Source organism: Heterocephalus glaber, unplaced genomic scaffold (genome assembly GCF_053883595.1).
Source record: "Heterocephalus glaber isolate CG9 unplaced genomic scaffold, H.glaber_assembly_v1.0 deba00001687, whole genome shotgun sequence".
Taxonomy (NCBI): domain Eukaryota; kingdom Metazoa; phylum Chordata; class Mammalia; order Rodentia; family Bathyergidae; genus Heterocephalus; species Heterocephalus glaber.
Genome location: NW_028258412.1, coordinates 22,240,791 through 22,267,096, shown reverse-complemented (window position 1 = coordinate 22,267,096; position 26,306 = coordinate 22,240,791). Strand labels below are relative to the sequence as shown.

General features: G+C 43.5%; 1 protein-coding gene and 1 pseudogene across 1 annotated transcript in view; both read left to right on the top strand.

Annotated features, from left to right (window-relative positions):
- Clip1 (CAP-Gly domain containing linker protein 1) overlaps positions 1-26,306 on the top strand; it is a 97,367-nt gene that overhangs the window by 59,095 nt on the left and 11,966 nt on the right. The window contains 4 exon segments of the mRNA XM_087198087.1: positions 955-3,222; positions 4,339-4,455; positions 6,673-6,779; positions 12,739-12,859. Of these exon segments, the coding sequence (XP_087054213.1) occupies positions 955-3,222; positions 4,339-4,455; positions 6,673-6,779; positions 12,739-12,859 (2,613 nt within the window).
- LOC147822031 (heterogeneous nuclear ribonucleoproteins C1/C2 pseudogene) lies at positions 12,866-26,301 on the top strand (annotated as a pseudogene).

Here is a 26,306-nt window from a genome sequence, read left to right as displayed (position 1 = left end):
AGTTTACAGTATCAGGATTTATCTGTATCCTGGTATATTCTTTGACTGAATGTAACTGAGTGAAATCAACTGTCCTATTACTATATAACTTTTTATTGCTCAAAGAAAAATAAATACTTGCCTTTATCTTTACTATGTTTGAGAAATATTTACTTATGAGTTTAGCACAAAGAAATTATAAAGAACTTGAAACCAATCCACTAAAAATCTCCTATAGCCAAGTGGTAGAGTGCTTGCCTACCGTATGTGAGACTTTGGGTTTAATACCTAGCACCACAAAAAGCAGACCAGCCAAAATAACAACTTGCTGTTAATAAAGCAGACCATGACATAATATATGTCAAATGTAGCAGGGCATGGTGGTGCATGCCTGGAATCCCAACTTGGGAGGCTGAGGCAGAAGGATCGCCGTGAGTTTGAGGCCAGCCTGGGCTATATTAGTTCAAAACCAGCTTGGACTACGTAGTAAGACCCCGTCTCAAAAATAATAGCCAAACAAAGATTCTATAAATCTCTTCTATGATAGAAATAATTCGATAATTGGAATGGCAGGGGAGAATTTTACACCCTATTTAAAAACAAGCTGCTGAGGTTTTTTTTGTTGTTTTTTGAGATGAGATCTTGCTGTGTGGCCCAAGTTGGCTTGAACTCTCAGCCCTCCCACCCCAGCCTCCTGTAGGCAAGCACCACTGTGCCTCACCTGGGCTGCTCTCCTTATCTTCTGGGAAGCTCCAGGGATAAACCCCCGTGTGTTACAGGGACAACGGGCCAGTAGATGTATAAGCCTATTCCTTTTGGGCTCTGTTTCTCTGTCTCCCATTGTTCATGTAGTTTCTATGAAATTTATTGTAGAAAATTTTAAACTTTTAAGACGCTACATTAAGTTATTTGGGCTTGCATTTGTCTGCTTGATTTCATTTTTGTTTCCATTCTTTCCATCTTTTGTTTCTGTAGTAGCTAACTTATTTGTTAACATCAGCTAAAAAAGAAATTGAACTAATGTCAGAAGAGCTGAGGGGTCTGAAATCAGAGAAGCAGCTTCTTGTCCAGGAGGGAAATACTTTAAAGGTAGAAAAAGGTTCGCTTTTAACAAAGCTTGTAAAAGTGGAGGCCAAAATAACTTTGCTTCAGCAAGACCAGCAGAAACTATGGTCAGTAAACAAAACTCTTAATTTAGAGAAGGAGAAAGCCTTAGAAGAGAAGGAAGCTGCTGAAAAGCTTTGCCAGCAGGAATGTCTTGATAAAGAAGCTTTGGCTACAGAGAGAGCAAAATTGCTTAAAGAAATCAGTGTTGCTCAAGAAGAGTTCTTGAAGATTCATGTGGAAAACAGGTCTTTGCAAGCTTCCACAGCAAGCCTGCAGGTGCTCATGGATGAGCTCCGGCTCTGCAGAGATACTCTGGCAGCAGAGGCCGAGAAGGTTCAGGCAGAAAAAGGCCATGTGGAGGATCAGGTCAAGACACTTGCTGCCCCAAACCTTGTCTTGGTGAAAGACAAGGACGACATCATTCAGAAGCTTCAGAGCACTTATGAGGAGCTCGTCAAGGGTCAGAGGGCCTTGGTCCAGGAGATTGAGGCACTCAGAGCTGAGAAGAAGGCGGCAGCCGAGAAGCAGTCAGGCCTCAACAGTGTGTGCCAGGCCTTAACAGCAGAACGAAAAAGCCTTCTCCAGAACAACAGAGACTTGCAGTTAGAGAAGGACTCGCTGTGTCAGGGTCAGGAAAAGCTGAGTGCCAGTCTGGAGGCCACCCTGCAGCTCAAGCAGCTGCTCAGCACGGAAGCCGGGGAGCTGTGCACACAGCTGGACTGCTCCAGCAAAGCGCTGAGGAAGGCTGAACTGGAGACCAGGCATCTGCAGGCCACCAACATGAGCCTCACGAAGCTCCTGGAAGAGATCAAGGCCAGCTGGGCCATCACAGACGCAGAGCGCATTCAGCTTCTCCATGAGAAAGAGACCTGGGCTGCCTCAGAGAGGAGGCTGCTGTCCGAGAAGGAGGAACTTTTGAGTGAAAATAGGCTCATCATTGAAAAACTTGACAAGCAATCGCAAGAGACCACCCATATTGAGATAAGCCTGAATGAGAAGATTGTGCACCTAACTTCTGAGAAGGAGGTGGCCTGTCAGAAATTTACTCAGCTTAAAAAGCAGCAAGAGAGTCTGTTAAAGGAAAAATCAGCTCTGGAAATACAAAATGGAGATTTACTTGCAGAGAGAGAAAATTCCATCAAAGCCATGGGAGACCTTAAGAGGAAAAATGACCAAGAGGCTGCAAGCAGAAGAATAATTGTGCACGAGAAGATGAAACTACTCGGGGATGTTGATGCTCTGAAGAAGGCAATTCAGGAGAAAGAAAAGGAAAACCAAGAGCTAGCGGCCAGCAAGTGTGACCTCTCTTTGATGCTGAAAGAGGCACAGAATGCCAAAAGGAATCTTGAAAAAGAGCACACCACTGTGATGCAAGCAAAAGAGAACTTGAATGGTAAACTAAAGACTTGTTGCTGTGAAAAGAGCATTTTGCTGAGGGATGGCTTGAACCTGCAAGAAAAGTGTCAGAAATTAAACGAGGAGATCCATGAAATGCAGCAGTCCTTAGTCCTAGAAAAAGAAGCCAGAGCAAAGGAAAAAGAGTCATCCTTGTGTGAAAACAATGAACTCCATGGGAGATTGGTGCTCCTGGAGCAGGAGGTAGAGGGGTTAAGAGTATGTACTGAGCAGCTGCAGTCTGAGAAGTTTGTACTAATCCAAGAAAAGACCAAGTCTGAACAAAAGGTGGTAGAGATTATTAAGGAAAAGGAACTCTTGAGTGCAGAAACAGCTCAGCTCGCTGCCAAGATAGAGACCCTGAAAAACGATTTTGCCATCTTGTCCAAGTCCAAGTCGGAACTGCAGGAACTGCACAGCTGCCTCACCAAGATCCTAGGTGACCTTTGGCTGAAGCACGACGTGACCATGGCTGAGAAGGCCAAGGTCATGCAAGATAGCAAGAACCTCCTGGCTGAGAAAAGAGAAATGATCCTGAGAAGGGATGGGCTCCTGAAGGAGAAGGAAAAGCTGGAGGAAAGCTACTTCATCCTCCAGAAAGAGATTAGCCAGCTGGCCAAAACCAACAGCCACATTTCAGCCAATCTTCTAGAGTCTCAAAGTGAAAACCGTATGTTGAGGAAAGACAAGAGCAAACTTACCCATAAAATTAGAGAGCTTGAGACTCTTCATTCATTCACAGTAAAGTGAGCAGTTCAAGTATTAGCACCTGGATTACTCACTAACCCTGTGCACTAATGTTAGTGGCTTAGGTGATTTTTCTTCATTGCATTTACAAGAATCCATTCCACTAAGTTGCTTATGTGTCTCAGCTATTCGCTATGGTCAGAAAGAGCGATTCTTTACTAAATGTCTAATTATAGCAGTTTCTCTCCACTTGGAAAGCATTGCAGACTGTGAATAAAAATGATTTATTATTAGCTTATGGAGAAACTTTGTGAGAAAGTTAACTGTAGTTCTTATAAGGCTCAATTGAAATATCGTATCTGCTCTTTGGCTTTTAACTATCTGAGTGGGTCTGTTTGGAGTTGGAGGATTCCACTGAAATCTCCATGGCTAAGAATTGGGTAAGCCTAATGCAAAATCCCCATAAACATCATTAGAGCAAATGAAATTGTAATCAAGTACCTGAGATTTTATTTTTATGATTATTTTTTATACTTAGCAGCTAAGAATTTGTGATCATATACATACATCTTTTTTATTCATAGTTATGTTTATATTCATTATCCAGTTTCCCTTAGACTTTTCCACTAAATGCTTCTCAGGAAACATTTCAGTTTTATGTTATAATTGCCCAAATAATTTTAAGTTTTATGTGAAAAATTCCCAGTGTAGGTGATTTCAAAAGCTTCAAATTTGAGATAGCAAAGGTAGTATTTTAAACTTACAACAGTAAGTGTGATTAAGAGAAATTCAGCTACATAGGGGCTTAACTCTTTTATTATCACCGAATACTGTCTCTCCAGTGTAGGTGGGAATGGTGAGAGCATACTTGTCATGTAACTCAGAAGTGCCATGGGAAGATGTAGGCTTAGAGGGGTCTGAAAGGATGGAAGTTGTATAACAGTTGACTCACTGAGAAATGGCCTGGCAAGGGTCTGTGACAGTGTCACATGTCAGAAGACAGATCCTTCCTGTCTTGTCTGTTGGTGTTAGCGCTGTGCTGTGGCTGTCTCATCTCTGTGTGCCTCTCAGCCACACAGACTGAGTGCTGCCTGAGCATCGTGGCCTGAGCTTGGCCTGATGGTGTCAGGTAGGCTGTGCTCCCTCCTCACTGTGTTTTCTTGTGTTTAGGTGGCTCAGACTGCAGAAGATGCCATGCAGATAATGGAACAGATGACCAAAGAGAAGACTGAAACTCTGGCCTCCTTAGAGGACACGAAGCAAACAAATGCAAAACTGCAGAACGAAGTAATTAGATTTAAATGGCTTTTTGTACAGAGAACAGCTTATCAGCGATGTCATGGAGTGTTTGATCACTCCAACTCAGGATGTTGTATTTTTTTTACCTGTGGCCTTTCACAAGTTTGTCCATGTTAGTATGAGTCACATGTAATCCAGAGCCGTATGTTAAATAAAGTATATTACTTCGTTACTTATTTAGCAGAATCAGTTTTGTTTTTGAGACAGGGTTTCCCTATGTAGTCCAGGCTGGCCTTGAACTCACTGTGTAGCCCAGACTGGCCTTGAACTTTTGGTGATTGTCCTCTCTCAGCCTCTCAAGTGCTGGGATTACAGGTATGCGCCACCACACCCACCAGAGAATCAACTTTTAACAATTGAGGGGGAAACCGTAATAGCCTGGTTCTCTGAGGTAACTACATAGTGACAGCACTGGCAAGAGGAGGTGGTGATGGAATTCTCTTGTTTTCATGTCCTGTATCTTCCATACTTTCTTCAACTCTTTTGGAGCTGCTAAATTGCATTCTCCAGCTTGACGTGGGCCTTTTCTTAGCCGAGTTCAGTGTGTCATCTTGAATTAGCCACTCCTGGAGCTGGGGCAAATTTGTGCCATCAAGATATTTTGATTCTGTCCAGAAGTAGCATTTCTCTTTCTTGACTCCTCTTTGATTCTCCTGTTCACACCCTCCCACCTCATACCAACCTTTATTTCCTTGGAAAGCTGTTACCTGAATCCCCCTGCACACTGATTTGCCAGAGTTAATGTGTGAAATTCTGTGTAACTTCAGATGCTTTGCCAAGTCACAGGTAGGTGAAGTGTTAAGGAAGGGAAGGGATGGGTGAATGGATAGCTATTGTAGAGACCATCATCGTGGAAGGCCAAAAGAGGGAGATCTACTGAGATCTGGATGTTTTGAGGTAATTGTAGGGCAAATAAAACTTCATGGAGCCTGGAATATACTCAAAACTGACAAGCTAGAAGTATAATAGGAATACAGAAATCACAGGTGATAATCACAATTAGAAGCTACAACATTTTATGGAATGTCTTTAACCTTTGAGGATAGGATCAGGAAGAAGTGTATGTATCTTCCCATAACGTATCCCTTGGTATGTCCATTGTACCCAAAATACAAGACTAGATGAACCACATCTTGGGCTCATGTTCTGTAAATTGGAATATTAGAAGGCATTAAAAGGAGGGTAGTGGAGTTCAGCAAGACACTCTGGATTTCCTGGCTGGGAATCTATGACATGACAAAGGGAGACAACTCCCATTTCTGGCTGTGGGAGGCGAGGACTAAAGTCCAGAGAATCATCCTAGTCCCAGGAGCACGTCCTGTGTCCTGGATGGCTATACAAACCCCCATCCTTGAGGGGGCTTCACACCCAAAGTCTAGCCACCTCTGGGAGCCTGTCACAGGCCATCCTACTCGTTCTGTTACACACCTGGTTTCCCACAATGGGCTCAGGCCCTAACCTGATGGGCACCCTTCACTCTGCATGACTTCTTCCTCTTCAGGTGTGCCAGGTGCCGGAACCACTGAGCAAAATCCCTGGCCCTCAATTTTTGTTTTTGTAACGAGGACTGTAAATTTGGTACTGACATTGGAAAGTTTCCTACATTGCTAATCTATGGGGAAAGAAGGAGATTTCATTTTATTACAAAAAATAATCCATATTGATGTCACTGTAACTTTTTAAAGATGGATCATATGTGACTAGTAAGCTCATTGATAATGATAATTGTGCACATGATGAAAATAACATTTTTAAAATTTATGTAGCAGGGCCAGGGATTTAGCTCAGTGGTTTCGCCGCCTGCTGCACAAGCGCAAGGACCCGAGTTCGGTCCCCGGTACCAAAAAAAAAGAACTTGGGGCTGGGGATGTAGCTCAGTGGTTCCACCGCCTGCCTCGCAAGCACAAGGTCCTGAGTTCGATCCCTGGTACCCCCCCCCCCCGCCAAAAAAAAATTAGGTAATAAAATTTATGTAGCAATTTAGTTTGATATTTTGGCCAGGTGTGCAAAAAGTTTACTCAACATAAGGAGAGTGTTTGCAGTTTATAATAGACTTGTCATTTGTAATTTCTTCACCCAAGTGACATTTTAGCAGGTGACTCATTTTACCTATTTTTTAAATATATATTTTGGTGAATAGTCTATCGAGCCATTCCATTAGAAAATGAAATTATTTCATCAAGTTTTTTTCTTTTGATCTTTAAGTTGGATACACTCAAAGAGAACAACTTGAAAAATGTGGAAGAGCTGAACAAATCCAAAGAACTTCTGACTGTAGAGAATCAAAAAATGGAAGAATTCAGGAAAGAAATGTAAGTTTATCTCCTTTGAGAGAAATTATGAAATTTATTTTAAATTGGAAAAGTGAAAATAGTTATTTAAAAAATAATTTGAAAAGTGCAGTAAAGCAAAAAAGAAAAAGTTACCCTTCTATACCCCAAACACTATTGCATCACCCCCAGAAGCATCTCAGTAACCACCATTAAGGTAGAATTAGAGCCAAATGAAAGGATCGAAGGAGACTATGTGCTGGCTCATGTTGTAGACACCCTCTTCCCACCACCAGGGATCAAACTCTGGACCTTGCGCTTGCCAGGCAGATGGAGTGCCACTGAGCTACATCCCCAGGCCAATGAGTTGTTTTTTGGTTTTTTTTTTTTTGTACTGGGGATCAAACTCAGGACCTTGCACTTGTGAAACAGGCGCAGTGCCTCTGAGCTAATTGTCTAGCTCTAGGCCCAATGAGTTGTAACATTTAAGATTTACTGTGACTGTAAAGCTTTGAGGATACAAGTAGAATCAGAGGTTTAAAGTAATGTTTACACAATAGCAATCTAAAGATTTGAAACCATCAGACCTTTTATTAAAAGTCCCTCAAAACTCCTTTCTGTAGGGGAGGAAACCAAACAGCATGCAAACTAAATGAGGAGCATTTTCCAGGACTCTAGGATTTACCCATCAGTTTACTGCTCAGTTCAGGTAGACTGTTGATGTTTCCTTTATTGATGCCATAGCTGTCAGGTTGGTGTTTATGTGGCAGTTTTAGTGATGGTTACAGTGTAGATTTCATTGGGTCTTCTATTCAATAACTTCACTGTGTGGACCACTTGAACCTAAAAATCTTAACACCAGTTAATCTGGTGAACACGTGGGTATGTGCGTCCTTCACGCTAATTCAGCTGGAAGGGTGCACAGATAAATGTCTGTGGTCCCTACCTTTCAGTTTTACATCATTTATTTCTAGTTTTAATAAAACATGAGATTGGAACAAAAACAAAAGCATTGGTTCAAAGCTGCTGTTCCTAAGTAAGCATCATCAGTACCGTTTGTGCATCACATTTGGATTAAACTAGTGTGTGTCTCTCTCTTCTGAAAGTTACTCAGACTCTTCTAGGAATAGTTTGATCTGAGCTGCTCACTTGAGGAGATGCCCAGCTCAGGTTGTTGGTGATTGATCCCATCCTCAGTCTCGATATTCATGGTATCCTACAATGTCTCAGAAGCTCCTATCAGTTCCACTGTTTCGGCAGAGCAGAGCAGCTCAATACCTAAGTGTTACAGCTCAATGTTGTAGCCAAGTGCCACAGCTTAGAAGGCACAGCTGAGCTTTACAACTCAGTGTGGCAGCTCAGAAATGCAGATCTGAGGCACAGCTGAGTTTTAGCTCTGGGTCGCAGCTCTCATTTTTTGAAGACTCGAGAATCCGATGGTCAGTTAAAGAGGTGGAGAAAAACCTTTTATCACACTGGCAAGTCCTGGCTGCCTCAGAGGAGTCTAAGTGCTCTACCAGAAATGAGAGCCTCCTTACATAGGGACTTACAGGGTAGGGGAGCATGCTCACTGAAGCAGCGGGGTGGAGTTACAGAACATTCCTGAAGCAGAAGGGTGGAGCTACAGAACATTCCTGAGAGGGGGCAGAGCTTAACAGAACCTTCTTGTGAGGGGGCAGAGTTTAACAGAACATTCTTGAAAGGTCACAGAGTTCAAACAGTCACAAACCATTTTGATACATTGGGCAGGAGCCCAGCAACATTAACTTATATTTCCAAAACAAAACATTCTGTGGAAAAAAAAAATGGAGGCAAGGCAAGGGCCTATGTTATTACAAACTCACAGTGTGGTAAGGGTCCTTAGGGAGAATCTTAAATCTCTTTGGATGTCGGGTATGGTGGCCCATGCCTGTAATTCCCAGCACTTGGGAGGCTGATGCAGGGGGATCACTATGAGTTCGAAGCCAGCCTGAATGACATAGCAAGACCCTGTCTCAAAAAAAAAACCCGTTAGCCTACCAAAGCCCAATAATGCAATAGATAATTGGTCATGGTGACAGGCAAAACAACTCAATTGTAGGAATATAACAGTTCAGTTAAATTCAAATAGGGTGTGTCCAGTTACAGTTTTGGATATTTTCCCTGAGACATAAGTAGTCACGCTAACCCTGAGGATTCTGGAACACTGAGCTGGCTTTAGTTCTTTTGTCATACAGGCAGCTGGAGGGGAAGGCTGTGAGCAGCAGAAGATTCTCTGACCAACCTCCTGTTGTCTTAGCCCCGCTCCTGAGCTGTGTGGGCCAATCTAGGTAATGGAGGGGCAGGGCCAAGTGGAGAGAGCTCTTGGGGTTTAGGTGACACTACAAGCACTACTGCTGAGGAATCTCATTGTGTCAGTGAGATCATCCTTTAATGTCAGAGTCCTCCCCAAACCTGCCCATCAGTGTGGGGTTGGTCTCATCCCCATCAAGAGAGGTTATCAGGCCAGAGGTACAGCTCACGGGTAGAGCACTTGCCAAGCAGGCACAAAGCCCTAAGTTCCATCCCCAGCATCCCCCACAAAAGGGAGAAAACTTTGTGCCCCCTTCCTAGCATTATTCCAGTGGTGAGTCAAAGTTTACTTCATGCCTGTAGAACCAAAGGCCTGGGAGTAAAATACTGACCCTAGCTGCTATCACCATCACCTCCATGGTGCTACCCCAGGAGGGAGGGAGCAGCCCCATTGCTGACTGAGCTGGGCCTGTTTTAGATTTTCGGCCTTGTTCCTACCCACTAGGCTGGAGAGGATCCCACCTTCTAGTCAGTGCCCAGACACCCTGAGGCATATGTGTGGCTTTCCATAGAAGCTTGGCGAGGGTAGCGTGGGCAGTGGTTGGGAGGTACTGCCCTGTGACTTGTCCTCTAGAGTGACCACATTTCAGGGGGGCTGTCTGCTGTCAGAGGACTGTGTGACAGGAACAGTGCTTCTCAGTGCAGTTGTCTTGTGGTCCTTAGTCGTGCTCCTTGGTTCGCAGGCTGGAGGATGAGCAGCTGTTTGGTTTCCTGTAGCTCTGTGGCTGTGTGTGGGGCTCCTCGTGTTCTGATGTATTGTGGTTTGTTTCTCCTCACCCAATGGCACTGAGGGTCCTGGAGGAAAGGAACACTAGGGTGGCCTGGGCTTCTAATAGGAATCCTCTCCTTGGCACTGAAAGTCAGTACTTGTCACTGATTCCCTTTCCCTCAGTGGTACTTACTAAGCTGGTTTTAGAAAAATCCTTGATTTTAATTAGCCTGCTCCTGGTTTGAACTGGAGAATGGCAATAAAGTGGTTTTTCACTAGTCTTTGGTATTGGGGAGTTTTCTGTTTTTGTTTTAGTGTTTTGGGGTTTTGTTTTTTGTTTTTTGGTACCAGGGATCAAACTCGGGACCTTGCACTTGTGAGGCAGGGTACTTTAGTTTTTTTTTTGATACTGGGAATCAAACTTAGGACCTTGCCCTTGTGGGGCTGGTGGCGAAATCACTGAGCTAAATCCTCGGCTGGTTTAGTTTTTTGAGACATGGTCTCAGTATGTAGTTCAGGCTGGTCTTGAATTCAACATTATGATCTTCCTGCCTCAGCCTCCCAAATGCTGAGATTACAAGCATGCACCACTACACCTGCCCCTCAGTTTTTAAACTACAGAATCTTTTTTAGCCAGGCGTGGTGGCTCACCCCTATAATCCCAGCACTCGGGAGGCAGAGGCAGGAGGATTACCTCAAGTTTGAGGCCAGCCTGAGCTACATAATGAGTTCAGGGCCAGCCTAAACTACAAAGTGAGACTCCGTCTCAAAAAAAACCAAAAAAAACAACTTTTTTGTTTTAAGACACCTTGTCCTATAGAGAGAAAAAGTGTTTTTTAAAATTGTTGGAAATGGCCGGGGATTTGCAGATGGCTTCAGGTATCATCTGAAAAAAAGAAAGAAAGAAAGAAATGGCTGACACAGCACCTGCCTTCTGGTACCAAAAAAAAAAAATTGTTAGAAACGTTTTTGTGGTGTTTTCAGACTGATGCCTGACTGTCCAGAGTTGGAACAGTGAGAGTCTCTTTCCTTCATGAAATGCACATGCCCACGACCCCCTGGAGAGAAACTGAAGTGTGCCCTTGTGCTGGAATCACCTGCCAACTGTAACTCTGGTTCTTTGATTCTACTACTTACTGATTTTAGGATTTGGGGCAAATTCTCTGAGCTTCGATTTTCTCATCTTAAAATATAAGTAATAACAGCCTCCCTCTGCTTTGAGGATTAAATGAGAAAATGCACATGAAAGCATTTCGTATTTTTAAAACAGTAAACAGCATTTTCATAGGTCAATACTTAAAGACATTTTGGGCATTTTTGGATTATTTCTTTGACTCCTCATTTTAATTTTCCTCACTACAAGATCTTAATATAAACTAAGAGTTTAAAAAACTTGAAAAGATAAAAACCTTTAAGAGGGATAGAAGAGGAGCACAAATATCATTTATCAGGCCACACAAATGCTGAAACTAGGTAGCCCCATGAAGGCAGTGACCACAGTGTTTGGCTTATGATGATTGCTGATCGTCTGATTTATCAAGGATTGGTGGACTTTTGCCAGGAAGTGAACTTTAGCTGTGGGGTGTATGTGGAGAGAGAGATACAGATGGGTACATTGATAATAGATGGATCCATAATTAAAGTCATGACTCTTTCTTTTCTTTTTTTTGTGGTACCAGGAATTGAACTCAGGACCTTGCACTTGCAAGACAGGCGAGGTGCCACTGAGCTAAATCTCTGGCCCCCATGACTCTTTCAGAATGGCTAATTACCTGAGGGTAATACTCCTCCCATCTTATCTTTTCTTTTCTTTTCTTTTCTTTCTTTTCTTTCTTCTTTTTTTCTCTGTAAAAAGCCTGAGTGGGCCAAGAGAGGTTTTAGAGATTTATCTCCCCAAATCTCCATGAGGTCATCACAGTATGCACGTTATAGGTAGGTGGAGAATGAAAAATCGGAGAAAATTGAAGCTGCCAAGCACCATCACCCATGAGACAATTGAAGTTAAAAATAGATGTGTTCATGCCTCAGCAGATGGATTCATACCCAGATGACTGGATTCAGAATTCAGCCATGTATGACAGCTTGTGGAGTAGAGTTTATCCAGCACAAACTTACTTAAAATTCATAATTGCATCAAAACCATCTATGGCATAAAACTAAAATCCAGTGATCAAGTAAAATATTTTGAATATCTACGTGTAAAGGATGATAATTTAAAATGTGTATTTTGGGTTGATTTTAATAATCGGAAGATATTTATAAATTCATATATGTGTTCATATTTTATATGTTGATACCCATAGATTAGCAGGCTGTATTATATTTTTATTAGCTTCTTTTTTCTTCTTCTTTTAATTATAAATTAGCATTGTGGAAAGAATGCCATGAAAGTAAAACACCTATTGTTTAATTAGAAAACCTTTTTTAGGGCATTTCATTTTGAGGTGTCCTAAAACTATGCTCAGATTCACATCAGCACTTGACTCTGACTGATATGGGAAATGAAACCATTGGCTTTTTTTTCCATAAAAGTAAAGCAGAATACAGATCTGTATAGCTAGAACACTGCCTTGGCAGCAAATTAAATCACTTATCAATGTAGATTTTAGTGTAATTATCTATGGAAGTATTCCTAAAGACAGGACTGCTATACTGACCATCTCATTTGTCATTTATTCTGTAGCAGAAGTCTTTCTTGTATGGAGTGTGTGGGGGTGGGAAGGAGATGGGTATAGTGTTTATTAGGTTTTTAAAAATGTAATAACTGTGGGCGGCCATCCTTTTGAGGGGTTAAAGCCATGTGGCCCCTCCTGCATGCAGATGACACTGTCTCCTGTTGTTATAGGGCCTGTCGGACACGTGACCAGCTCTGTTTTCCTCAGTGCTGTGAAGCTGGTTGTCTCCCACAGTTTCCTTGCCTGTCTTGTTTCTATGGTAACCCTGCACTCACTGTCCTTGCAGAGAAACCCTAAAGCAGGCAGCAGCTCAGAAGTCCCAGCAGCTTTCAGCGTTGCAGGAAGAGAACGTCAAACTTGCTGAGGAGCTGGGGAGAAGCAGGGACGAAGTCACAAGTCATCAGAAGGTCAGTGGACCTTTAGTGTGGGGTTTCTAGATCTGCCTGCTGATGTCTGCTGCTGTTTGTGGTGCACCTGGAAGCAACTTGGAGATCTCCGCTTGGCTGGGTCATTCCAAATGAGATTTCAAGTCACCTGTGTTGTGTGTCTCTGTTTTTTTTTTTTTTGGTACCGGGAATCGAACTTGGGACCTTGTGCTTGCGAGGCAGGAGCAGGAACCACTGAGCTAAATCCCTGGCCCCAGTGTGTCTCTGTTTTTAAGTGTTTTGCAGTAGGATTTAGGGCAGGAGTGAATTGACAGGTCCATTTAAAAACACACACAGAAAACTGGATCTTGCAAGCAAGTAGTGAAAAAGTCTGTATTGATGATCTTACAGCAAAGCATTTAATGGAAAGGGACAATATCTTCTTACTACTATTTGGATTTCAAATTATTTTTCCTCAAGATTTTTGTCTTTTATCAAAATTGGGTTTAAGGAAATAGATTCTATATTATGGATTTGTTAGGGTTCGCGGTTGATTTTAAATAGAACACTGCTTTCCCTTAAATTAAAAAAATGTTTTATCATTTCCTGGTGAAACTGAATACACAGTATGTGCACGGATGTACATTGGAATAAATGGAATGTGGGTTATAACTGGAGGGCACCACAACCCATTGTTTCTATAGTTAAATTACAGAGGCTTCTGCCAGAAGTTGATTAAACATGGAACATTGATTATGCAGGATTTTGTATTCTGCTTTGTGTTCCTAACAGCTGAATCAAACTGCTGAATTGTTAGTCACAGCTGACCCCAGAGCAGCAGGTTGGAATGATGTTTTTAGAGACTTTTGCTATGTGTTCATTCATTCTTTCTGTGGACTACCGTGGAAACAATGATTTTCCCCATGATGCTATACCTTGCAAATGTTAATTATCACCTGGGATGGAGGAATTTAGGGTCATTGGATTGACTATGGTGCCCTTTGTGGTGAAAGCACTTTTTGGAGAGTTGATTTCAGACTTTAAAACCTTTGTTACAGCTTTCCAAAGTTTTCTCATTTCATGAGAGAAGTGCCACCTCTCTGGGCTCCACAGTGGTGGTGGTGCTGTTGTTGATGGCAGCTGATGTATGGGTTCTTACTGTTTGGCATGCACAATTAAATGACAGCTGTTATCTCAATCCTTACCTCAATTCTATTAATCTGCTGTTGTCCTCATTTGTAAAAAAGTAGAAGCACAAAGAAGATAGTTGTTCAGTCAACATCCCTTAGTGAGTAGAGTCAAGAGTTGTTTCCTGTCTTCTGACTTGGCTGGAAAAGAATCAATTCGTGTTGACTTATGTAAGGTCACTGCATGGGAAAAAATGGAGTTCATGAGAAACGGAAGCTTTTTGACCTGAAGAGGTTCTTTTTTTCCTGGCGCAAGCTGGAGCTGTAAACATTTGGCATCCTCAAACTCAGTGTGTCTGCTAGGGCTTGGGATAGAGGGATTTCAGCCAAGTGCTGAGTCTGTCCTGTCTCTTTTCTCTCCTGTCACTGGATGTCTCTGGTGAAAGGTGGATCCCGTAACTGGGAACAGAGGTCACCCTCTCATGCTGAGACTGTGACTGATGATTACATATCTTGTCTCCATCACTCAGAACCAGAAGCAGCTCAGGAGACCTCATGTCTCTTTGGGCAGTTCTGCATCCTAGCAGCTCTGTTCTCTTCACAAGAGGGATATCTATTGGCTTCTCCTGGAAAGGGTGTTAGAAGAACAGTGCCTGCAAGGAGCAGCTAAAACAGTGACTGCTTTTTAAAGAATGAGATGGTCATTCTACCATTTGTGTTTTTGGTGTTTTACTCAGAAGTGACAAATGAGTGTGAACTAAAACCTGAAAGCTTGGGTTGATGGGAATAGTTAAAAGTGGCACTGAATAGCTGGGTGTGGTGGGCAGACCTGTAGTCCTAGCACTCAGGAGGCTGAGCCAGGAGGAATGCAAGTTAGCCTAGGCAACTTAGTGACTTTTTCTTTTCTTTTTTCTTTTTTTTGAGACAGGGTCTCACTGTGTAGTTCAGGCTGGCCTCACACTTGTGGCTCTCTCCTGCCTCAGCCTTCTAAGTGCTGGGATTACAGGTGTGTGCCAACACACCTGGCAACTTAGTGACTTTTCGAGAACTTATCTCAAAATTTTAAGAAGAAAGAAAAAGAGAAGAAAAACAAGGACTGGGGATATAGCTCAATATGAAGACACTTGGTTCAATCGAGAGAGAGAGAGTGAGAGAGAGAAAGATTAGATGCAATCTTGGTTTATAGAAAATTGATTAATTCATCAGGCTTTATTACTCATATTGTGTCATTCCCAAGACTGTAGAGTGCTGTTTCTTTCTATAAAATTATGAATTTTCACTTAGCTACTTTCTGCACTTAAATCAAACTTTTGGTCAGCTCTGTTAGAAATATATACAGAGCCATAGTGTTTGGCAGAAATACTGTTTTGTTTTAGAAAGCAGTTGTTTTCAGTGATAGTAGTTGCTGTTTCTTACTAGAAACCTCATTTGAGCCTGGGCGTGGTGGCGCTCGCCTGTATTCCTGGCCTTTGGGAGGCTGAGGCACGAGGGTTCCCGAGTTCAAGGACAGCCTGGGCTGAGAGCGGGCGGGAGGCAGGACCTCATTTGACCTGACTGCCAGGCGCAGCTTGTGCATGTGCACAGCTTGTGTTGCCTGCTATCCACGTCAGACTCCTCTCTCCAGCTGAAAGTCTTTCTCAGGTCTCCTTCCTGAGGTTAGTTTTCATTCTAAAAGGGCAGGGCCAACGGTTCGGGTCAGTTAGGACTTTGAGCAGCAGAAGTGTTTGATTTACCTGGCATCAACAGTGACAGGAGTCTTAATAAAATGTCACACAGAGCAGGAGGTGTGGCACACACCTGTAATCACAACACTCAGGGGGGCTGCGGTAGGAGGACTGCAAGTTCAAGCCCAACCCAAGCAATTTAGTGAATTATGAAAACCCTGTCTTGAAATAAAAATTTAAAAAGGGACTGGGGTGAGCTCAAGGTCCTGAGTTCAATCCCCAGTACCCCCTAAAAAGAGGACTGGGGATGTAGCTCAGTGCAGAGGCCTACAGTTCAATCCCCAGTACTGAAAAAACAAAATAAAACAAAACACATACACATACAGAGTGTGCTGTCTTCTTTTGGTGTTGAGGGGGTTGATTTTTTTTGAGACAGGGTCTCACTGTGTAGTTCAGGCTGGCCTTGAATTCACTATGTAGCCCAGGCTGGCCTCAAACTCATGGTGATCCTCCTGCCTCAGCCTCCTGAGTCCTGGGATCACAGGTGTCCCCTACCACACCCAGCTCAAGTGTCCTGTCTTTTTTTTTTTTTTGGTACCAGGGATCAAACTCGGGTCCTTGCGGTTGCACAGCAGGTGGCAAAACCACTGAGCTAAATCCCCGGCCCCAGTGTCCTGTCTTTTAAAAGAGAATATATTAGATTAAATCCTATGAAATTATTTTATTCAGTCTAAGAGTAGTCATAACTTACCTTCTGCAACTCAAGAATTATGAAGATTGTTTTACAGTTGCTATAAGCTGTATGTGCTCACACAGGTACTTGTTGCCTTGGGTTGGGTGCGTGGGGGGGTGCATGTAACATAAGAGTTGCTGTCTGAACCATTTTACAGTACACTGCTCAGTGACATTCCGCTATACACTTACCATGTTGTACAACCACAACCTCTGAGTAGTTTCAGAATATTCTCGTCACCACCAAGTGGCAGTCACTCCTCATTCCCTGCCCCAGGCCTGGCAGCCACCAGTCTTCTGGTCTCCATGGATTCGCCTTTTCTGAACATTTCATATGAATGGAGCCACATGCTACATGACCTTTTGTGATGGACCTTTCTCACTTAGTATGTTTTCCAAGTTCAGTCAGGTTGCAGTGTGAGTCAGTACTTCATTCCCTTGTGTACAAGTGGAGGGTGGGACACTTGGTTCCTTTTCATGGATGAATAGTGTCCCACTGAGTGGATGTGCCAGGCTGTGGGCATCCCTTTGCGTCAGGTGCCCTGTGCTGCCTTCCCCATTCACACCGTCCCTGGGCCCCTGTTGCCTGCAGCCCTGCCCACAGCAGCTGCCTCTCATTGCCATGTTGGATCTTCTATAGGATAGGAAATCCTCCCTTTCTTGACAATACTAGATCTCACCACTGTCCACACTGGCCTCCCTATCTTCCTCTTTACTTTGAAATTTTTAAGTCATCTGTTGTTGACTTTAATTTTCATTTTCCATTTTTTCCATTCCCTGCTGCCTTGATATTTGCCCCCAGTGGACTCCTGAAATGACTCTTGCTAAAGTCATCATTTACCTAGGAATTGTGAAATTGATGACTCCCTCTGAACATTTGGCCCTGCCACCACCCATGCTCCTGACTTTTCTTCCTGACTCCTTCCACCCAGTTGCTCAAATTTCTCCCACCAGACATGGTTCCTAGCCCTCTTGTGTCTGCTTTTACATGTTTTCTTCTCCTGTCCTCCCGTGATGGACCTTCCTCATTGTCAGAGGCCAGTCGGTCCTCAGTGTCACCACTTCTAGTGTCCAGCAGGGCGAGCTGCAGCTGCCTTGATCCCTTAGTGTACCAGGTAGTAGGCTGTGGGCCCCGGGCCATGCTGCTGTGTCTCACCCCGCAGTAGTGAGGAGGAAGGAATCAGAGCGTGGTGTGGAGGTGTTTATAGCGAGGTCCCAGTCCTGTTTTGCAGGCTGAGATACAGACCTTGTGGCTGCTCTTGCCACTTTTTCCAGTGGTTTCAGCTACTTCTAGTTTCATAGCTTTGTTACAGGAGTAAGGTTGCCACAGCCTGATCACCAGGTGAGTGGGGCGTTTGCTGTGCCTAGACAGTGGAAGCAGTCAGTCAGCTTCAGGATTAATGGAAACCATATAGGGTATTATTTTCTTTTTTTTGGTACCGGGGATCGAACTCCAGTCCTTCCGTTTGCAAGGCAGGCAGCAGAACCACTTAGCTAAATCCCTGGCCCTGGTATTATTTTCTTTCCATGAGGAATTCTTCAATAGTAGTCACCTCAGGTGGGTACCTTTGGTATGTCTCATTTACCATTTCCAAGTCTCAAATGTATTCTACTTTATAAAGAAGAATTCTAAAAATAAAATACTGTGAGTTCTTCAGAAATAACCCCCTGAAGCAGTCACCTTTGCCACGTCTGCTATGTCATTTCCAAACCGTTCAAGTATTCCACCTTGTAAAGATAGCAGACACCCTGAGCTGTCACTATAGGAACCATGCTGATTTTTCTCCTGGTTATTTGCAAAATGAGGCCACAGTTTGCTTTTGGAAATTGGACAGGGATTAGATGAGTCAATAACTGTATTTCACGAACAGTTTATCCTGACAGAGGTTACAGCAGAGGCAATGTACAAAAAACTGGTCTTAGCATACAATGTGATCCATGAATAATTGCTTGCCTTTTAAGTAAGCCTAAATTCTCCAACATGAATGTTTAGAAAAAGAAAGGTATTTTTGGCCTGTCATGTATTGCTGTGGAAAAATGATGATCAGCCATCATAATTTCAGTCTGGGTCCAGGAGGCCTCTGGACAAATAGGGCAGAGTGAAGCTGATCACAGAATATCTCTAGTACCTCAGGATACAAACAGTTTAATGACTAAGCCATGAATCCAGCAAAAGCCAGCAAAGCCCATCAGCTTCATACCACAAACTTCAAAATTGGCAACTGAGAAAAGAAACAAATTTGTGGTTTGACTGTGTTTAACATTGTGGTCTTAGTGATAAGTGAGAAGAAAGGTGAGCAGCAAAATCCTGAGAATTTTCAGTCTAATCCTTGCCGTCTTTGAGCCTAGTCCAGTTGGGAGAATCCTAGATCACAGAGCTGAGCAGGAGCCTGGGGAAAGTCCAGCTGGGGACCTCGAGAAAGCCCCCTCTCCCTGCACGGGGCTTAGCTGCAGGTGGGAAAACTCCAGTTGTCATTCCCAGTGCTCATCTAGCGAGCAGTGGCCAGGGAGTGTGGGCGCTGAGGGCAGGTCTACAGGTCAGCAGCCAGGTGAGAGCTGCCTCGGTGTGGCCTCTCAGGACCTGTTCTGCTGCCACCTGCATCAGGTACTGTTCACCACATGATCAAGGTGGCAGTTGTACTTCCAAGCACTGCAGAGTATCTAGGAGGAAACAGGAAGGACAAGGAGGGAAAGGCAGAAGACTTCTCCTCACACAGCTCCATCTTTTGATCTGGGGGAAAGTTCCCATCTGCATCATCTGGTCTTATAACTACCTCCAGCCAGAGGCCACTCCCTGTGTGAGAAGGGGAGGTGTCAGAGGAGGCAAGGAGAGGAGAAAGACCTCCCTGGACATTTGCCCTGAGGCCGACACCCGAGGATATCCTCTTGGGAGGACAAGATCACCTCTGTGCAGATGGCGTGGATAAGATGCAGGAGGCTGAAGAAGAGTCACAGAAAACAACCTCCACCAGATCGAGCTCTTCCCATCTCCCCATCTTTGCCCCTACTCTGGCAAGGGTGGCTGCAGAAATGCATAGACTGCACTGCCCAGCCTTCAGCTGTGAAAGGCCTCCGGTAAAGTAGGAAGGGTATCAGGAGATCCATTTGAATTAAGATCTGGGTAAAGCTGCCTGCCTGAAAGATGAACAGCTGAATATATATTGTACCAAAAGAGTATAAAAAGAAATAAGAGGAACATAGGAATCCAAAGAGAGATGTGGAATTCAGGTCATAAGGAAACATTACTCGAAGGAGAATAGTGCTTTGTGTTACATAAAAAATTATTTGAATAAAACAACTGTTCAAAGAAGATACGATAAAACAACAGTTTAACAGGGAGTGAAGAGTGAAAGAAACAAATTGAAGACCTAAACCTCAGCATATCAGAACTGCTAAGTAAATCAGAAACCAAAAGAAATCTTGTGAATATCCTAAAAATACAAAGGCTTGAGCTAGTCATCATAAGTGGAGAGGAAAACAAAATTATTACAGCAATGAGAAGCATAACAATAGAAGACGAAGGTAATTTGAATGAATAAAATTAGCTCAACAAATGCAACAGAAAAAGGTACAATCTTGTTTTACTTAACATGTTCCTACTGGCTTGCACCACTAGGGGCAAATGTATGACTGTCCCCTGCCACCCAACGGATCAGTCACATGTGTACCAGCAGTGGTTCACAGCTGCCCAGCAGCAAGGCGGGCGAATTACGTGCAGCCCCGTCATAAACGTGTTAAAGCCACGAGTGCTTTCTGAGAAATGTGTCATTAAGTGACGGCCTCATAGCATGGACATCAGCGAGCGTGCTCACACAGCCTGGCGGGTGTAGGAGGTACCGCACACTGAGGCTGTATGGCCTAGCTCCAAACCTGCACAGTACTGGCCATCGTGTATGTAAACACATCCAGGTGGATTGGTTTGGACTGAGTCTTTAACCATTTAAGACTTTACGCTATCACTCGGCAGCATGTGGCAGCGTGTGGCAGCGTGTTCATTTACATACTGACTATCCTGAGCATTGCTTGGGTGGATGTCACTTCAGCCATTTGATTCTTGTATTGAATAAGTTTGATAAAATTACCATTTTTATATTTCCTGTTATCTTATAAAAATTAATGAAAAATATGCAATTTTGGGTCATCCTGTAATTAAATAATTGGACTGGTAAGTGGTTAAAATCTCACATTGTTTAGTCGCTGGATGTCATCCTTCTGGGAAGGGGTATGACCCTGACACTCAGTCCCTGCTGACAGCACTCCCCAAAGCTGGTGACAAGCCTTAAAAGGGGATCTGAGTGGTATACCCCTCTGTCCACCCCTCCCTTTCTCCATCTCCGAGAGGGCTTTGCCACAAAAATTCACTGAATCCTGCTCTTCCCTTTCCCTTTCCCTTCTCTTCCAAGAACAGAAATCTGTCTGTCTGTGTGTGGGAGGCGAGACTAGAAATCCTCAGACACAGGGAATGTGTTTGGTGCTGTCAAGGTAGAGATGCTATTTTGGACCTCAGAACACTTGCTTAGCAAAGAGACTGAAATAGTACAAATGAACCCCATTGCTGGGGAAATGAGTGAGAAAAGAATGGCCACACTGGCTTGATGAGACGAGTTCTTGGCTCTGAGAACCCTGGCCTCCGAGCGCTGCTACTACCTCCTACCCATTGAGAGCACAGCGTCTGTCTGGCACATTCGTTCATGCTGTGCAGATGCTGAGCGCCTACTAAGTGCGTGTCAGTGTTCCAAAAATACAGGAGATGGCAGTGAGCAAACAGAAATGCGCTACTCTTGAGGATTTTTATTCAAGTGGTTTTACTGAGCCCACAAAAGCAGGATTTGTGTATCTATATAATAACTTTGCGCTTCTAATGAATGGCCTTTATTGCACCCAAAGTCCTGTTTGTCTTAGCTTACATGATAGGTTTAAAGCAAAGTACCTACCATGTTTATTTCCACATGAATAGATGAATTCCTTGACATTTTCTGGCTCAGCATTTCCCAAACTGTAATAAGTTTTGCTCTTCTTTCATTGTTATATTCTTATACATTTTTCTTGAACCCCCCCCCTTTGGGGGGGGCAGAGTCTCACTATGTACTTCAGGCTGGACTTGAGTTCACTATATACCCCAAGCTAGCATGAACTCGTGGTAATCTCCCGCACCACACCCAGCTCTGCCCTCCTTTTTTATCTTTCACTACTTATTATATTATCCTCTGATCCTGAGAAATCTCAGGCAAACCTGGAGGCAGAGTGGGCTGGCCAGTGCTCTTGTGTCAGGTTCCCCTGGCAGTGAGCTCCTGGCCACTCCCAGCTGGTTTCACTCGCCTGCTACCCCATCTGCCCTGAGTGTCATAAAGCAACTGGTATCCTGACATTTCATCTGTAAATATTTTTATCTCTAAAAAAAATGTATTCCTTTTAAATTATAATGTTAGTTTTAAATTAGAAATGGCAGGGGCCAGGGATGCAGCTCAGTGGTGCCTTGCCTGCCTGGCAAGGGCAAGGTCCTGAGTTTGATTCCCAGTACCCTAAAAAAAAAAAAAAAGACATGTTTATAACATGAATCAACTTGAAAAAGTACTACCTATATCACCATTTCATTTGACAGCATTGTAAATGTTGGTACTGGGGATTGAACTCGGGACCTTGCACTTGCGAGGTGGGTGGAGGAACCACTGAGCTAAATCCCGGGCTTTAAAAAATTTTTTTGAGACAAGGTCACTATGCAGTCCAGGCTGGCCTTGAACTCACCATGTAGCCCAGGCTGGCCTCAAACTCACAGCAATCCTTCCGCGTTGGCCTTCCGAGTGCTGGGATTACAGGTGTGTACCACTCTGCCTGTCTGGATTTTTTTTTTTTTTTTGTAATGGGGATTGAACCCATGGCATTTGCCCTGAGCCATATCCTGAGCCCCCTTTTTTACTTCCTGTTTTATTATTTTCAGACAAGGTCTTGCTAAGTTGCTAAGTTTCCCAGGCTAGGCTTGAACTTATAATGCCCCTGCCCCAGCCTCCCAGAATGCTGGGAATACAGCTACTATGCCTGGCTTAGAATGTATTTTATTTTATTGTGTTTATTCATTGGTGGCAGAGTATGCGGCTGCCCGCTGCACCTGGAATATCTCCAGGCTAGACCGTAAATTAAGCCATGAAACAGTGTTCAGCCTCGGCGGCAGAGGAGACTCGGGGGCCATTTTATGAAGAGATGAAGACAGAGGTTGTGGCCGCGTTGTCTACCTCAAGCAACTGTCGACTTCACATAGAACCTGGGAGCAGCAGATTCAGAATCGAATCGCTTCTCTCATCCCTCTCCTGTTTTTTTTCTTTGTCAGCAACCTTATCATCAAACACGATGCCTAGCAATGTTTGCAACAAGACAGATCCTCGCTCCATGAACTCCCGTGTGTTCATTGGAAATCTCAGCACTCTTGTGGTAAAGAAATCCGATTTGGAGGCAATCTTCTCGAAGTATGGCAAAATTGTGGGTTGCTCTGTTCATAAGGGCTTTGCCTTTGTCCAGTATGTTAACGAGAGAAAGGCCCAGGCTGCTGTAGCAGGAGAGGATGGCAGAATGCTTGCTGGCCCAGTTTTAGATATTAATCTGGCTGCAGAACCAAAAGTGAACAGAGGAAAAGCAGGTGTGAAACAATCTGCAGCGGAGATGTACGGCTCCTCTTGATTTGGACTATGACTTTCAATGTGATTATTATGACAGGATGTACAGTTACCCAGCACGTGTTCCTCCTCCTCCTCCTCCTCCTCCTATTGCTCGGGCTGTAGTGCCCTCAAAACTCCAGTCCGTATCAGGAAACAACTCACAAAGGGGCAAAAGCAGCTTCAATTCTAAGAGTGGACAGCGGGGATCTTCTTCCAAGTCTAGAAAGTTGAAAGGTGATGATCTTCAGGCCATTAAGAAGGAGCTGACCCAGATAAAACAAAAAGTGGATTCTTTACTGGAAAGCCTGGAGAAAATCGAAAAGGAACAGAGCAAACAAGCAGTAGAGATGAAGAATGATTAGTCAGAAGAGGAGCAAACCAGCACCTACCTGAAGAAAGATGAGACTAATATGAAGACAGAGTCTGAGGGTGCTGCAGATGACTCTGCTGAGGAGGGGGACCTACTGGATGATGACGACAATGAAGATGGGGGGATGACCAGCTGGTGTTGATCAAGGATGATGAAAAAGAGGCTGAGGAAGGAGAGGATGACTCTTAAGCACATAGTGGGGTTTAGAAGTCTTATCCCATTATTTCTTTACCTAGGTGCTCGTCTAAGATCAAAATTTCACCAGATCCTCTCCCCTAGTATCTTCAGCACATGCTCACTGTTCTATCTTTGTCCTTCCCATGTTCATAATTGCCCCGTGCCTAGTCCCATTTTCACTTCTTCTGACGCTCCTAGTAGTTTTGTTAAGTCTTACCCTGTAATTTTGCTTTTTAATTTTGATACCTCTTAATGACTTAACAATAAAAGGTTGTTAAATTTATTTTTTAAAAAAAAGAAACAATGTTCAATGCATGTGAAGGAACTGGAGTCATACATGTTCTCTGACCACAGTGTGTGAAATTAGAAGCTGTAATAGAGAAGAGGAAGACAGACTGTGGGGATGGAGCTCGCTCGGATAGAGTGAATGTTTGGCATGCACAAGGCCCTGAATTTGATCTCCAGCACCAAAAACATTTTCAAAAAAGAAAACCTAATACTGATTGGAAAATTTTTATAATGAATATATAAATGGACAAGTGACATGCAGATAATCCACAGGAGAGAAAAATACAAATTACTAACAAACATTTGAAGAGTCATTCAGCCCAAAAAGTAGTTTGCAGAGATTCTTTCTTCCTCGCTCCATCTCCTCCCACCTTGCCCACTCCTAGTATGCTTAAACTTTTAAGGAATAGAAATTTGGTACTTACTGTCCTGGTCTTTATAGGAATCAATGCTTCTAATTATTCTGGTTCAGAATAATAAGGTGCATTTAGCAGTCACATTTCTTTTTATTTGGTACCGGAGATCAAACTCAGGACCTTGTGCTTGCGAGGGAGGCAGCGGCAGCAGTCACATTTCTTTTCTCCTCTTCCTTTTTTTTTTTTTTTTTTTTTTGGTGGAGCACAGTACTGTGGATAAAACTGAGGGCCTCATGCATGCTACATCCCACGTCCCTGTTTGTTTGTTTGTGTTAAACAAGGTCTTGCTATGGAGTCCACACTGGCTTCGAACTTGTGGTGATCCTCCTGCCTCAGCCTCTCAAGTGCTGGGATTACAGGCATGGACCACCACACCTGACTTTAATTTTTTTAATGATAAAAGCAAAACAGTTTCATGTTTTTTAAAAAATATAAATCGAAAAAAAATCGAATACAAGGCATAAAGGCAAAAATAAAAGTCCTCTCATCTTCACATCCTACTCTCCAGATGTTGTCCTTCTCATTTCAGTTTTAAAGTTTGCCTCCCACTCTGCTCTCTTTCATTCTAAAAATTTCTCTGAATTACTCCTACAGCAAAAGCAGCATATATCTTTTTTTTGTTTGTTTTTGGTACCAGGGATTGAACTTGGGTCCTTGCGCTTGCACAGCAGGCAGCAAAACCACAGAGCTAAATCCCAGGCACCTCCCCCCTTTATTTTTTGAGACAAGGTCTTGCTATATAGTTCAGTCTGGCCTTGAATTCATCACTATATAGCCCAGGCTGGCCTTGAACTTGAGTCGATCCTCCTGCCTCAGCTTCCCAAGTGCTGAGACTACAGGCATGCACCTGGCAGAAGCAGCATATATCTTAATGGACTAGGAAAGCAGGGAGTCCAGAGCAACAAGCCTGGATGTTAACCTCTGCAGACTTCATGATCAGGGTACATTTATGTCCAGCACATACATATATGCATATTCAGGAAGTCTGGGATACCTCATAGCAAAGCGTATATATGGCTGATAGGTAATAATGACTACAGCTACATACAGTGAGCTGGTAGAAGTTTCACTCTTATTAATCTTTTTTTTTTTGGTACCGGGGATCAAACTCAGTTCCTTGTGCTTGCACAGCAGGCAGCAAAACCACTGAGCTAAATCCCTGGCCCACACTTGTTAATCTTAGCTGTCCTTTGATTTTAAAAAGCACACACAGTTCTGCCGCCTGCCTCTCAAGCACAAGGTCCTGAGTTCAATCCCTGGTACCCCCCCAAAAAAGGCACACACAAAAGCTCTTTAACCCCTTTGTTAGTGTGAGCTGAAATGGGTGTCTGGTTCAACTTGTGTGGTGCAGGCTGGGGATGAAGATACCTCGTCTCGCAAGGTTAACTACTTGAATCAGTGGGACTGTGGGACTGCTGAAAATTGTTATTCATCTCCTTGTTTTATTGATGACAAGTGCTTGGAATATTTCTTTGTGACTGAGTGAGTGACTGAATACTCAGTTAGCAACCGAGTGTGTTCTGAGTCAATAGGTGAGTGAAATGAGGGCCACGGAGAGCAAAAGACCTATTCCTAGCCCTTGTGAGTTAGTGGCATGTGGCCTCTGAGATATAGGTAAAGCAACTAGAATGTTAATCGTGGAGATGGCTGGGTGTGGTGGTGTGCACCTATAATCCCAGTACTTGGGAGGCTGAGGCGGGAGGATCACCTCCAGTTTGAGGTGAACTACATAGCAAGACCCTGTCTCAAAAACCAAAAAAACAACAAAAATAGAGTTGTCGTTGAATAAACATGAATTGAAAGCCTCAGTGGAGCCACGTGCTGTTGCAGTTGCTGTTATTTAACGTTTTCAGTTCTAGGTCCATGAAGAAGGGGCGCCAGCAGGTTGTAAGCAATTGTGCAGTGGTCACTGTGTGTCCTGTGCATAGTGGCCGTGAGGTGCAGTTGCTTCTGCTGTCCTAGAGCCCGGGATGTGGGAGTGGGGTGAGAAGTGGGTCTCTCTGTGGACTTGTTACGAACTGAACACTCTCTTTTTTTGTGTGTATTGTCTTTTTTTTGTTTTCCA